This window comes from Vombatus ursinus, unplaced genomic scaffold (genome assembly GCF_900497805.2).
Source record: "Vombatus ursinus unplaced genomic scaffold, bare-nosed wombat genome assembly UNPS02014832.1, whole genome shotgun sequence".
Lineage (NCBI taxonomy): Eukaryota > Metazoa > Chordata > Mammalia > Diprotodontia > Vombatidae > Vombatus > Vombatus ursinus.
In genome coordinates, this window is record NW_020954610.1 from 59,371,129 (window position 1) to 59,386,495 (window position 15,367).

General features: G+C 40.2%; 1 protein-coding gene across 4 annotated transcripts in view; it reads right to left on the reverse strand.

Annotated features, from left to right (window-relative positions):
* MGRN1 (mahogunin ring finger 1) overlaps nt 1–15,367 on the reverse strand; it is a 107,925-nt gene that overhangs the window by 54,671 nt on the left and 37,887 nt on the right. For all 4 annotated transcript variants that reach the window (XM_027839200.1, XM_027839198.1, XM_027839202.1 and 1 more), the window contains exons 3-5: nt 13,646–13,734; nt 11,870–12,016; nt 1,430–1,547 (exon numbers count right to left, since the gene is read on the reverse strand). In XM_027839200.1, coding sequence (XP_027695001.1) covers nt 1,430–1,547; nt 11,870–12,016; nt 13,646–13,734 — 354 coding nt within the window. The remainder of the gene's footprint in view (nt 1–1,429; nt 1,548–11,869; nt 12,017–13,645; nt 13,735–15,367) is intronic.

The following is a 15,367-nucleotide window of genomic DNA, read 5'->3' on the forward strand; positions in this document are numbered from 1 at the left end:
CTAAATAATTTAATCCTAAAGAATGGATGGCTCAAAGAACAAATTACAGGAAAGGTTATTTTGTCAATCAGCAAAAAGGATACTTATATTATTAAAACTCTCTCTTGAAAGATGTGCTTCTATAGTCCCAAAATACATATTTTGAAGTCAATATGTTTATATTCTCTCCTCCCCCTTAGATTAAAATGTACTTCAGGATAGAGAGCCATATATGTAACACATGTTATAAAAGCCCACAGGTTAATTAAGTGGACATTGGCCTATACAACCTAAAGTAAGGTGGCTATCTGGAACTAAGTAAACTCCTTTGTATAGTGCAAAGAAGATTCAAAGGATTTAGAGCTCAAAGGAACCTTATAGAACATCTAATCCAATCCACCCTCATTGTACAGATGAGGAAAATGAGATCCTAAGAGGTTGCTCTTGGTGCTTTTTCATGGTACACAGATTGTAAGTAAGTAGTGATCAGGGATTTGAACCCAGACCCTTTGACTCAGAATTCAATGTTTTTTTCTATTTCTCCTCATTTGCCTCTTCAGCAACTGAATATAAACTCATATGTCAGAATGGCACTGAAAATTAATATAAGTGATTTGCTCACATGCAATTTTTTTTTAAAAAAGAGAGAAGTGAAAGTGAAAATAATTTTTCAGTGTGCACCTAGTGTCATACAAAGGTGAGGGGCATTCAGTTTGACAAGTATAGAGTATCAGGAAGAGGAACCTTGGGGGAAGGGAAGGATGAATCAATAGTAACCATGGGCTGGACAAACATCCATTAAAAACCAGTCATTATCCTTCTCTCTCACTCCATGCTCACCAAGCAACTTTCTGTTAATTCATTTAAGTTCTAAATACACTGATGCCAGAAATGGAGTGTCCTACATAACCAAATATGAGTATTGTGACTTATTCACCAGGCACGTGAATAACAATAACAAACTGGTTTCCTAATATACAAATCAACCCAATGGATGTTTCACTGGCATGAGTTAGTACATTATTCCTAGGAGAACTAACAATAGTTTTTACATCTGGAAGACTGAATGACCTGACCTGAGCAGAGGTAACCACAGTGAGGTTCAATCTCAACCCACAACAAATCTTTGTGCCACAAGGGAACTCACCAGAAACAGAGGTTACTGATTCATTCTTTCATGGTTCTAGACAGTCCTAAAAACCAGTACCTCTCTACCTCCTAAAACATACTTCATTTCTTCCATTCTCACTTAATTAACCCACTCTTAAAACCCACTTTCCACAACCCTTCAGTCACCTTCTGTGAACAAAACATATTTAGTTGTCCTAAACAACTTTTTCCAACAGCAAGTTATTAAGATGCAGATTAAATAACCCTAGTATCTTATGAACAGAAGGGTATTCAAGCAATGTTATTGGGGAAGAGTAGAAAAAGTGGACAAAAGAAATACCTCATCATCTTTCCATTCTGAGAAATCAATCTTGAAGGAAGGAAGGGAGAATTGCTGGCTCACCCCTCTCTTATAATGGACTGTCTCGGACTGCAAAGAAGGATTCTTTGTGCTGTATCTGAAAGGAGAGCGGGGACATAGGAGAGAAAGGAGAAAAAGGTGAAATTTTCAGTAACAAAGGCCTTCTCTGTATCCAATTCAGATCATATCATTGATGCTTGTCTGCCTTCCAGGAGTCACAAATGGCAGCTCTGAAAGCTTGACCCGAAGCCATTTTCCTCCACACACAAAATCATAATCTATCATTTCAAAATTCTATTAAGGCAGTGGTTTTTAACTTCCTTCTACTGGACTAAGGGAATACTTGTAGCACCATTTCAAAAGGCTTTTCCCAAATTTTTATGATTTATTTTGTATTATCATTCACATAGATCTACACAGGAGTTTATGCTCTTCTTGAACATTCAAACATCAAATAACTATGCTGTTATTTCTTTATTCAGGCTGTCCATCTCGTGCCACTAAAAAAAATAACTTCTTACTTCATACATTCCTTTCTGGTGCTCAGTGTTCCTAAGGAATGGGCTGGTAATGTTTGGATTAAAGAAATCAACTCCTCTTTCTTGTCTAATCTGGTTTCCTTTGGCATTAATGGCCTATTTGAATAGCTTGAACTAAGTGGGGTCACCAAGAAGAATACAAAAAACAAGGTGACACTTGTCATTGATTCAAGGACAGAATTCACTAATTTTGAAATCTGAAATGTTCCCTCTTCTAACCTTTCCTCTCCTGAATATTGCTAAATGTTATAGTAGAATCCAGGTTTCAAGGTCTGGACATAGGGAGTGTGAAAGATATATCATGAGGGACAGGCATTTGACTTCCCTGTAGTTCAACAAGAAACAGTGTCAGGGCCTGTGCAAAAATAGGGAGCAGGGCCATCACCTTAAACACTATTTTTTTTTTTTTTTACTGTTTTGTCCTCTTTAATTCAATTTAGTAAATATTCATTAAGCATCCTATTCACAGGGCTCTGTGCTAAATGTTTAATACTTAACATTGAAATCAATTTAGGAGAACCCAGGAAGACATTCACATAAGGGGGCATTCATTTTCCATACTGTATGTTGTGGATGCTAGAATGATTCCTTCAGCTGTATTTCCCAGTATGTCTCTATTCAAGTACTGGGATATCTTAATGAATTTTAGGAGATAATACTGGTAAGGGATCATATTAAACTTTGTTGACATGTACTTTAGGTAAAGGTTTGTGGTCCCACCAATGTGTGTGTAAGCCATAGCACAAAGGCAAGGATGGTGGCAGGAGTCATTTCCAATTATCTGAACTTATGGCACTGATTAAAAACCCACCAGTTGGCTACACCTGGGGAGATGAAACTGAGAATAGCCAAGGCACACAGGCAGCATCTCAGAATTAAAGGAATTGTTAGGTGGGTGTGTTGATGATAGAGGAAGAAGAAACATTCTTGGCTTATAGGAAGCACTGTATAAATGTTAGTTATTATTATTCTGAGGTTCTGATAAGATGCACATGGCTAATGTTATATGTGATAGGCCAGGGGAAATGAGCATAGATTTAGGAAAATTAAGAGCTACCCAGTGGGTCACTGTGTTGATATTTTGCTAACTCTATTCTCTTATATGTCTACATAACTGCCAGTAACATTCCACTCCAATGCCTCAGTGTGGTGCAAAGAATGCCCTGAGTATTTGAAGACTATGCCAGAGGGACACAAACTCTTGCCAAGCTGGAAAAGTTTCAAGCACAAGCCTGATGACAGTCTGTGGGTGCTGTCTGAGAATCAGTTAAGCTAAATTCAGAAAGGCCCATCACAAGACTGGAAGCAAGGTGAAGAATTTTTCAGCTACATCAACTCTCAAATAACCACTTTAACAACTTCTTAATCACAGAGGGGTTATAATCTAGATAGGTGGAGGAAGTACCAACACCAAATAAATCACAGATCCTTGAATTATGGAAGTGAGTGTATATAAATTATGATATGTTCTCCCCCTATAGAGAAATAGTCTTGTTTAAACCTCTAGTTAATTCACATATGGAACTGGAAAAAGAGAAAAGGTCTAACAGGGGTAGGGACCCTGAAGCCTCAAGGCCACATGTGTCCCTCTAGGTCCTCAAGGAGGGCCCTCTGACTGTATTCCAAACTTCACAGAATCCTGATTTGTTCTGTGAAGTTTGGATTCAGTCAAAGGGCCCTCCTTGAGGACCTAGAGGGCCACATGTGGCCTCAAGGCCAAAGGGTCTCCACCCCTGTTAGATCTTTTCTCTTTCTCCAGTTCTTCTCTAGGAACTTGGGTGATCTGGTAGCAGTGGAGACTTGGGAGTTTAAGAAGGAATTAGAGATCATGATTAGTTGCCTTTGTTGAAGATCTGTGAGACCTTGATTTGCCACTCTGCCAAAAGTGGCAGCAGGCTTCACGGTCAGGGCTATGTTGTTATATATTTACTGATGTTTCCCAGTACCTTAATGCCAGTACCTTTTCTACCTTTCTTAAGGTAGAAAAGCAGATGTAATAGGCTATGGGTAGATAGGGGAGACTTAAGAGAGAAGGCTTGTATGCAGCAAAGCAAGGAAAAGTGGGCAGTGTGAGAAGTGGAGTGGGGCAATAGCACCTTAGACTGCCATAAACACTTCCACTAGAACAGGTTTTACTACACCCCAATACCTTCCATTAGAATAGGGATTCTTGGGACAGCTAGTTGGTCCAGTGGACAGAGCACTGGCCCTGGTGTCAGGAGGACCTGAGTTCAAATCCAGCCTCAGACACATAACACTTACTAGCTGTGTGACCCTGGGCAACTCACTTAACTCCATTGCCTAGCCAAGAGAAAAAAAAAAAAAAGAACAGGGATTCTTAACATGGGGTCCATAGACACCCAAAAGTCTGTGGACAGGTGTTTTGGAGGTGTCCATAAACTTGAATGGGAAAAAATTTATACCAATATTTTTTAATATAATCAGTTTCCTATGCATAATAAAACTTTCCCAGAGCAGATAATACTAACATAGCAGGCCACAGACTCATGCCCTTGCCACATGGCCATCTAGCCTCTACTTAAAGGCCTACAGAGATGGGCCACTCACTATCTGTGACTGTGCAACTTCCCAAAGCAGCTCTTTTCATTTCTGCACAGATCAGATTACCGAAGCTAAAACCTGTCTCCCTAAAACTTCCACCCCTAAATTCTAGTTCTGCTTTGTGACACAAGTATAATTCTTTTTCCACATGACAACCTTTCAAATAGTTGAAGATAGCTATTATACCCTACTCCATAAGTGTTCTCTTGTCTCCTTCCCTAAGCCTAAATATACCCAACCTCTTCAACGAACCCTCACACAGAATGGTTCCAGGTCTCCTTATTACCCTGGTTGCTCAGTTTTAACTTCTAAGGTTTTCATTTCTAAACCAATTGTTATTTGGTATATTATAAACGTTCAATAAATGAATCAGCTTGTTCCAAAGCTGCTCTTTACATCTCTTGCTCATATCAGGTTTTCTAAAGCTTATCCTAACGAGGAAAAAACATAAGATATAAACTAAATGCTGGGATTTCCAAAAGCAGCAGCCCATTGAAGCAATTTAATTATTTTATAATAGCTAATAATAATATCTGACTTTATATAGTGCTAACTATGTGCCAGGCACTGTGTTAAAGACTTTATAATTATTATCTCACTTGATCCTCACAATAATGCTGGGAGGTAAGTGCAATTATCATCCCATTTTACAGATGAGGAAACTGAAGCAAACAAAAGTTAGGTGACTTGCCCAGGTTCACACAACTAGATTTCAAATCTGGTTTCCTTAACTCCAGGCCTGGTACTTTATCTACCGCACCACCTAGCTGTCCCACTTTTTAAAGTCTAAGTGAGCCTTGCAGCATTAACTATATAGTTCTGTGGAGAGCTGGACTGATATACCAACACCTCCCATAGAAGTCAGGTCAGGGGTGGGAGGCTGAGGGGAAGGAAGATGACAGGGTGGTGTTCATCTGTTAGGTCGGACTGATGGCTGTGGGGGGTGGGGAGGGGTGTTACATTACCAGGTATGCAAATTTTAGTAGTTCTTGTTTTTTGTGTTTTTAAAAAATAAGACACACAAAGCCAACCAACTGAAAAGAAAACAAAGGGTTAGCCCATATGTAGACTCATAAAGATACAGATAGGCAGAACAATCCTCATAAGATGAAATATAATAGTGATGAGTATAACATAACAGGGATAAATATAAAGTCATTTATTTGGTTCAAAAATTAGTATAAGATAGGATAAGTGTGGCTAGATATCAGATAATCTGAAAAAGAACTAGAGTTTCAGTGGACTACAAGCTTAATATGATTAGGCATGGTGATATAGAAGCCAAAAAGGCATATCTGATCTTTGCCTGCTTTAAAAGAAGCATGATATTCAAAACAAGGGAGGGATAGCTCCACTGTACCCTGCCCTAGTTCAAGACCACATCTAGTATATTATATTTGGCACCTTATTCTGTGTGCCAAATTTTAGGAAGAGACATCAAGTGGCAGACAATCAGGATGATAAGGGCCTTGAGATCATGCTCAAGATCAAGATGCGTTGAAGGTACCAAGTATGTGTAGTCTGGTGGAAAAAAAAATTTAGGGAGTACATGATAGCTATTTTCATGTCAATTTTTTTTTTTAGGCAATTGGGGTTAAGTGACTTGCCCAGGGTCACACAGCTAGTAAGTGTCAAGTGTTTGGTCTGAGTCCAGATTTGAACTCAGGTCCTCCTGACTTCAGGGCCAGTGCTCTACCCACTGCACCACCTAGCTGCCCCTATGATAGCTATTTTCAAGTATCTGAAGGGCTGTGATGTAGAAAAGTAATTAGACTTGTTCTGTGTGACTCCAGAAGACAAAACTAGGAACAATGGATAGAAAGAGAGAAAAGGCAATGCCTGGTTTGGACAGCAGATATATCCACAAGTGTTGGAAGTGAGCAAGCAAGTTGATGAGAGCCTGGGGGTCACACCTTGATACTGAAACAAAGAATAAAAAGAGGATCTAAAACAGAATGAAGGCACTCAAAGAATAAATATGGTCTTCATCCAAGAAGGCATTGTTGCAATTGCCTTTATATTGCAAAGTTGCTAATATTTCTCCCCAATGAACTACAAAAGAATGTATCCCAATTCCAGGAGATGTTGTAGCAGATAGACAGTAGCCAAAGTAAAGTGGACTCAAGACTGATGTTAAAAATAGAGAAAGGTCAATTTGACAAAGGTCAAATTTTCAAGAGCTATTTCACAATAGATGGAACACAAACTCAAAGCCAGCCAACGTGTACAGGAGAATTAGCAAAGTCAGGAAAAAACAAATGAAACCATTTGCTGAGAGCCCCCATCTCTTCCCCTCTTCTTCATCCCATATCACCCAGATGCCTTCTCCCAGTCTCCTCCTTCATCCCTATTTCCATGAAGATATGTTACATTAAAAATAGCATTAGTGACTCCATTTTGCCCTATCCACCATTTTGTGAAGCTAAATTTTAGAGTTTCTTCAAAATCACCTGATATTGGAGAAGTCACAAAAGTACTCCCCCTGCCAAGTGTCACTCGACTTAAAGAATGTCACAAAACTACTCTTCTCTTTCAACCCAGTGATTCCCAATCCCCTCCACCAATCACAAAACTATCCCTCTCCCTCTCAGATCCCCTCCACCAATAAGAGGTGTTTGGATCCCTATAATCCTGTTTTTTCACTTCTTCCAAATTGCGTATTAACTATGTAGAAACCAACGGTCAGTGTCCTTGGTTACTTACAGCCTTGGAGGTTTGTTTTTGTAATCATATGCATTGCTAAATAAATTGTTGTCTGAATGTAATTACTCACTTTCCTCATTCCACTGTAAGAGAGGTGGCCCTTGTCCTTGCCAAGACAAACCCCTCTACATCTGTCTTTGATCCCACCCTTTCCTGATGTCTCCTGACTAACAACTCTGCTTTCTCTCTTATCTTCAATCTCTCCCTATCTACTATTTCCTTCCCTGATGCCTACAAACATGCCCTTATCTTCTCTATCCTTGGAAAACCTTCACTTGATCTAACCATCTGTTAGCTGTCATTTGCTCTCCATCTCTTCACAGATAAACTCCTCGGGAAAGCCATTTTTCCTCTTACTCTTCTAAACCTTCTGCAATCTAGCTTCCGACCTCATCATTCAACCGAAACTATCTCAACTGCTAAATCCAACGCTCTTTTCTCAATATTGATTCCCCCATGACTTCTCAGAAGCATTTAACACCTTCCCCTGGATACTCTGCTTTCTCTAGGTTTACATGACACTGTTCTCTACTGGTTCTCCTCCTATCTGTCCAACCACTCCTCAGTTTCCATTGTTGGTCCTTTATTCACGTCAAATACACTAAACATGGGTGTGCCCCCAAAGCTCTGTTCTTGGAAAAGGGACTGGGGGAAATTATTATTATTATACTATTATATTAATAATCAATTATTAATTTGTGATCCATCCTTTTCCTCCTATTTTTGTTAAATCCCCACTCTTGAAAAGGCTAGTCAGTCTCTGAACAGCCTGACCACAAATGTGATCACTCCTAGCCCCCAAAGCACCTGCTCTTTAGCTAGTTTGGGCTGAGCCCCACCCAAATAGGACTCTGGCTTTTATTTATTCTGTAAACAGATGCCAAACTGAACTACTACCCAGAGAAATTCGAGTGTCCTTGGTCCCTTCATTAGAGTCTGGGGAAACTTGGCTCATGAAAGAGAAATAAAACCAGAGAGACCCTGAGGAGAGTGCCCAAACTGCTAGAGGGGACTCAAAACTCATGTCCTGGCCACATTCTCGGCTAACCTTCCCTCCTCAACAATGTGGTCATTGGAGGGGCTGAGAGCTTTTAGCCCACTTCCTCATTAAGTGTCCACTAATTAGGGTTGCCATTCACTTGTCAAGGGAGGGCCCAATAACGTGCTATCAAGAAGACAGCAGGGGCATTTAAAATGATCCATGGTCTTTGTCTTTGCTTACCAAGAGAAACCACTGACCAACAATCTACTGATTACTGACTAACCTCGTTAATAAATTGATTATTAATACCTAGAAACTTTGTCTCTCAGAATTTTATTTGTGACAGGACTCTATATTACCTTACCTGGTAATCTATCAGCTCCCAGGGGTTCAATTATCATCTCTATGCAGATGATTCTCAGATCGATATAGCCAGCCCTAGTCTTTCTCCATTCCTGCATTACCAGTGACCCCTTGGATATCTCCAACCATATGTCCTGTAGAAACCTCAAACTCAATATATGTAAAACACAGCTCATTATTTTCCCCCGACCCACACCCTCCCCTCTTCCATGCTTCCTTATTATCTTCATGCTCAAAACCTCAGTATCTTCTCTGACTCCTCACTTGTACTTACCCCACATATCCATTCAGCTGCCAAATATTGTTTCTGCATTTATGGCATCTCTCAAATAGGTCTCTTCTCCACTCACACAGCTACCACTCTAGTTCAGGCCCTCATTACCTCACACCTAGACTATTGCAACACTTCTGGTTGATCTCCCTGCCACAAGTCTCTTCCCTAACTCCAGTCCAGACTCCATTAAGCCACCAAAGTGATTCTTTTCCTAGAATACAGGTCTAAGAAAGACTAGCAAAGATGGCAGAGTGGGAAGAAATAACTACTCCAATAAAGGCCTAGAAAGAGCACTAGGATGAACTGTGATCAGGATATCTATTTATTGCTTTTATTTTTTTGTGAGGCAATTGGGGTTAAGTGACTTGCCCAGGGTTACACAGCTAGTAAGTGTCAAATGTCTAAGGTCAGATTTGAACTCAGGTCCTCCGGACTCCAAGGCTGGAGCTCTATCCACTGGGCCACCTAGCTGCCCCTATATATATTTTTTTTAATGTGAAGTGATTGGGGTTAAGTGACTTGCTCAAAGTCACACAGCTAGTGAATGTTATGTGTCTGAGGCCAGATTGTAATCAGGATATCCAAGAAAAAAAATCATAATGAGTCATTTTTCCAAGTCATGTCAGCAAGCATAGGAAGAAAGACAGAAGCTTGAGGACAGTAGGGACAGGTTATAGCCAGAAGGGTACCATGTGGAGTCTTCCAGCAAGAGGAATAAACTGAAGTTTACTGGCTATGGCAAGAGGCAGTCCCAGATTCAGTAGGGATGGGCCTGACACTGTGCAACCAAATGGCAGCAATGTAGAGGAAAGCTGAGGTGCAGATCCAATATGGACTGAAGAAGGGATTTGCACTCAGGGAAAGAAGTGGTTTTGAGACTGAGGCTGTGTACTGGGCAAGGAACAAGAAGAGAAACATGCTGTAGTTGTGTGCCTCTGGCCTAAGTGTGGGATTAGAAGAGGTAGGGGTCCTTAGATTCAGCCTCCAACCCGGTCTGAGGCCTATAGCTGAATAATCAGGGCAAGAATCTCTGACCAAGGTGGATTCACTCTGAACCTTCAGAGCCTTCCAGCCAGCTAACAGAGAGCTGGGGCCTTCAGTAGTCTACTGGAACTCCAAGCAGGGGCAAGTCTACAGTGTACTGCCCAGACTCAAAGCAGGGTCAAGAGCTTGAAAAATTCCGATCAAACAGGCAGCAACTGACACTTCACCTTAGACCAGACTCTGTCAGGTCAAATAATCTCTCCACAAGTACGCAGAACAGAACCTACCCCTAACATAAAGCCCCAATTTAAGGATAAGACTGGAAAAATAAGTAAACAATAAAAGATTCCTATCATAAAGAGCTACTATGGTAACAGGGATGCCCAAGACACAAAGCCAAAAGAAAAAACGACAACAACTTTTAAAAGCAACACCTCAAAAAAAAAAACAGAATGGACACAAGATTCAACCAGAATTCCTGGGAGAGATAATTCAAGAATTAAAAATTAATTTATAAATGAAAGTGCTAAAGGAAAGGAAAGAATTGGAAAAGAAATGAGCATCCTGGAGGAAAGACTTGGAAGGAGAATTAATAGTTTAGTACAAAAGGTTGAAGTTCAGATCCAACCATGATAACACCCCTGCTTAATGAGATTCAATGGCTCCTCATTACCACGAAGATCAAATATAAACTCCTCTGTTTGGCATTTAAAGTTCTTCATAACCTGGCCTCTCCTACCTTTCCATCCTTCTCACACCTTAAACCCTCCATGACCTAGCTATACTAAACAACTTATAGCTTCCATCACTACTTGATCTCCCATCTCTGTACCTTCACACTAGGAGTTCCATGTCTGGAATGCTCTGTCCCTTTACCTCTGTCTTTTAGTTTCCCTGGCTTCTTTAAAAACTCAACTCAAAGGGCAGCTAGGTGGCTCAGTGGATAGAGCACCAGCCCTGAAGTCAGGAGGACCTGAGTTCAAATCCAGCCTCAGACCAAACACTTGACACTTACTAGCTGTGTGACCCTGGGCAAGTCACTTAACCTCAGTTGCCTAAAAAACAAAAACAAAAACAAAAACTCAACTCAAATCCTAACTGCTGCTGGAGGTCTTTCCCACTCCCCTCAGCTACTAATGCCTTCCCCTTTCAGATTATCTTCAGCTACTTTGAAGGTATGTATCTAGTCTGTATGTACCTAGTCATATGCATGTTGTATATCCATTAGAATGTGTGCTTCTGTGGCAGCTAGGTGGTGCAGTGGATAGAGCTCTGGGCCTTGAAGTCAAGAGGACCTGAGTTCAAATCTGGCCTCAGACAATTGACACTTACTAGCTGTGTGACCCTGGGCAAGTCACTTAACCCTGACTGCCTCACCAAAAAAAAAAAAAAAGAATGTGTGCTCCTTGAAGGCTTGGGGCTATTTTTGTCTCTCTTTGTAGCCTTGGTGCTTATGTGCCTTGCACATAACAAGCATTGTTGACTAGTTAGATTTAAATTAGAATCTTAATTAATTAAACTAGAAATTTAAATTAGAAATCTCTAAATCAGTCACAGGAAATCTTAAGAAAGGACTAGAAAACATGAATTTGTTCATGTTTCCCCTACAGTTCAAGAGAAAGAATTCTACAATTAGTTGCAGTTCTAGATTTATGAGATAATGACAAAAATTCTGATCTAATGTGACAGGCAAAGAAGAGTGACTAATCAAACTATCAGATGGCCTGACAATGCTAATCTAAGAAATCATAACTTCTTTTGCCTTGATTCTATATATATCAAATAATCCTCTGATTTTAATCTCATTTCCCAAGTTGGTTACCCTACTGGGAAAGGAATCTATCTTTGACCACATCTCTCGTAAGTGTGTCTAGCCTTGAAATTTGGCAGCTATCATGAGATATCACCCCAGTCTTGTATTCTAGTATTCAGGTCTAGGCAGACTAGCAGAACAATGAGGTCAAGAGAGCCTTCAGTCCCTGAACACACAGACAAGTCCAGCAGGGACTCACACTGCCATCCCATTCATGAACTCTTCCATTGCTTGGCAGTATATTGTGATAGCCACTCGAGCATCAGCATCAAAAGTGAACTCCAGGCTATACATGACTCTTGGCTTCTCATTCTCTTCTGTTGGGCTGTCAGCATCATCTTTGTACCTAGCCAAACAAAAGAAAAAAGGAACAGCAAAGTCAAATCGTTCAACAATCCAATCCTATCCCTCACAAGAAAACTTGCCAAATTTAGAGCCAATGGATTATCAGGATGCCAGGAAAGAGAAAGGAAACCAAAATTTCATCTTGCAGTCATCATCCTGCTTCAAAGTCAAACTGCTTATTTCCTCTAAATAGAGCTGCAGTCCTATATGGTTGTTATCATTGATAAACTTAAGGAAATGTCCACTTTCTATTCATTTACTTCCATTCCCCCAATTCCTGAAACACGCTCAGACGAAAATGAAACACGTCATCCTGGATAACATCTCAGCCAGTTTGTTTCTAAATAGGTCTTTTCTCAAAGGCATGGCTTAAATGTAAGCTTTGGTGTGTCATTCTTGAAACAACACTTCCTCTTGATAGACATCTATGCCTAAATGAGTGATACAATGGAGCTAGATTACTGTCATCTGCTTAAAGAAAACATCCTGCCTAGGAAATCTCAAGTTTGGCATTCTAATCATCCATTAGAATGTGAACTGCTTGGGGGCAAGGATTATCTTCTGCTTTTATTTGTGTCCCCAGAGCTCAGCACAAGCCTAGCACATAGTAGAAAAGAGGATCACTAGTCTAAACAATGATGAGTAAGTCAGTCTGCTTACTGACTGACCTACTCATCACTATGGCAGCTCTATTTTGTGCCCATAAAACCTGAGATGGCTATATCTTTGTGAAGACTATTCTGAGAGTGTAAATTTAGATGAGACCCAAACTAGGGAGAACCTGTACATGTCCAGAGTTATCAAAGAAATTCTACTCCAGGCCTGGACAGGTTACGGTTCAGATAACCCTTAGGCAAGTAGGTCCTAGGGCTTCCTTGGTGGATTCCAATTTAGGCTATGAACTGGCAATTGTCACATCTGATGTCTCAGGTAGATAAAGGATTCTTGTGATTATCTTGGTTCAACCACACATGGCTCCGAAAATATCCTGAAATGATATTTTTGGAAGGAATATTATGAGATGACCTCATAGCCCAGCAGTGCTATTATTTACACCAGAATGAAAGGAAGTATTTTTTTTCCTCTTCAAAAAACAACCAGATCTCTGAGCTCTGATTGTGTTTGCCATTTTGATGCACCACCTTCTTTTCAATGGACTCCTAGTACCTTTTTTCCTACTAAATCAAGGCCCTCCCTTCCCACCTTCCTTTCTCTCAGGAGACAAAGGGGGTCCTTCTCAGCATAGAGAAGCCTCTAAACACCACAAGTCTTCAAAACAGCGAGTTTCAGAGTTTAACACGCATGAATAAAACACTGCTCCCTCAAATAATCGGAAACATTGGTGATTGAATCTAGTTCAAAGCCTTCTGCTCAGCTTATGTGAAAGGACAAAAAAAAAAAATAGAATCATAATGGAATCATCAAAGAAACTGTTTATAGTCCCTCCAGACTCCCAGACTCTCTTTTCTTCAGTACCATTTAGAATAGTGAGCCTCTTTCCATTTAGTAGAGAATCTGACCATCCATTCACTTAGACCACACCCGTCGCACCCTCTGACTTTATGAGCACTGGATCCAACTTTCTCACCATTGTCTTGTATTTGAGGGAAGGAATGTTCAAAAAAATTACCTCACAAGCCGTAAGGAGTCTTTTCGAATATTCACCAAGCTTCTTAGGGTCTTCACAGGTTCATGAGGAGCAGGAGTGACATAGGGAAACTGGAAGACAAAAATCAAAACCAATCTGAAGTCAGTATCTAAGGATAGTGGGTAAATGCTATGCCAGACTATCCTCAAATTCAAGTATACAGGTTGCACTGAATCTAACCAGGGTCACATTTAGATATAATCAGCTAAACCATAGGGTTCCTGGGGAGAAACTTCAGTGTGTAACACATAACACAACAGTTTAGTATTTTGTGCTTTCCATTTGGCCATCGATGTCAAATTCTGCCAAAGGTCCAGAGGGTGAAGGAATCATCTATTTTATGGATGAAAAAAATGGAAGAAGAAAGACAAAGTAGTTAAGTAAGGCTTAGAATTTAAAGATTATCAAATCCTATTCCCATAATCAATCCTTAAAGATGGATTCTCTCGGCACCTTAACATTATTTAAAATTACACAGTTCCTAAAGCCCTGGAAGGATGTGAACTTTTGTTTTCATTATTTAGTTCCTCATTTTCAAAAAGCTATCTTCACTTTTCTGAAGAAATAGTGGACCTTCCTTCTCAAATGTTCAAACACCATCAAGTTTACAGAATAATTTAGGCCAAGAATTATAGCAGTATTCCAAATTTCAAAGAAATTTAGAAAACAGGCAAAAGTTATCTGTCCAACAAATTTGGCCATGTAAGGTAGAAGACAGATGCAGCAACAGTTAATAATGTGTCCCAGGTACCAAGTCAAATGTTAGTGATCATGGGAGAGAATCCAGGGAAATTTTCCAGCAGAATAAAGTTACTGTTAAAGAGACTTGGAGACAGAAAAGAAAGCTTTGAAAATGGGAGTAGTCCCAGAGAAAGCTCTCTCCTATACTCAAATTCTCTTTCAATGACAGATAAAGATTAGTCAATCAGTTAACTACCATTTATTAAGTACCTACTATGTGCTAAGCACTGAGTATATAAAAAAAGGCAAAAAACAGTCCTTGATCTCAAGGAGTTCACATTTCAATGGGGGAGACCACATGCAAATACCTATGTACAAACAAGGTATGTATATAAGATAAATTGGAGGTATTCTCAGAGGAAGGGTTCTAAGATTCAGTAGGACTTGATTCCTGCAGGTAGTGCGACTTTAGTTGAGATCTGAATGAAACTAGAGTAATTAGGAGGTGGAAATGAAGAGACAGAGTGGTACAGATAGCTAGCAACAATGCCTAGAGTCACAGAATGAAAGTGCTGTGTTCTAGGAACAGAAAGGAGGCCAATGTCACTGCACTGCAGAATATGAGGAGGAGAACAAGGTATAAGAAGACTGGAAAGGCAGGAGGAGGCCAGACTATGAAGGGCTTTAAAAGCCAAAAAGAGGATTTTATATTTGATCCTGGAGGTAAGAGGGATCCACTGGAGTTTACTGAATTGGGGGAAGAAGTGTTGCGGGGGATGGAGGGAGAGGAGGAGAGAGAATACTGTCAGACTTGCATTTCAGGAAAATCAGTTTGACAGCTGAGTGGATGACAGATTGAAGTAGAAAAGACTTGAGGCAGGGAGGCTACTGCAATCCAGGCAAAGGATGATAAGATAAGGGTCTACACCAGGGTGGGTGCAGTGTCAGAGAAGAGAAGGGGATATAAAGGAGAGATGTTACAAAGGTAGAAATGACTAGACTTGAAAGCTGACTGGATATGGG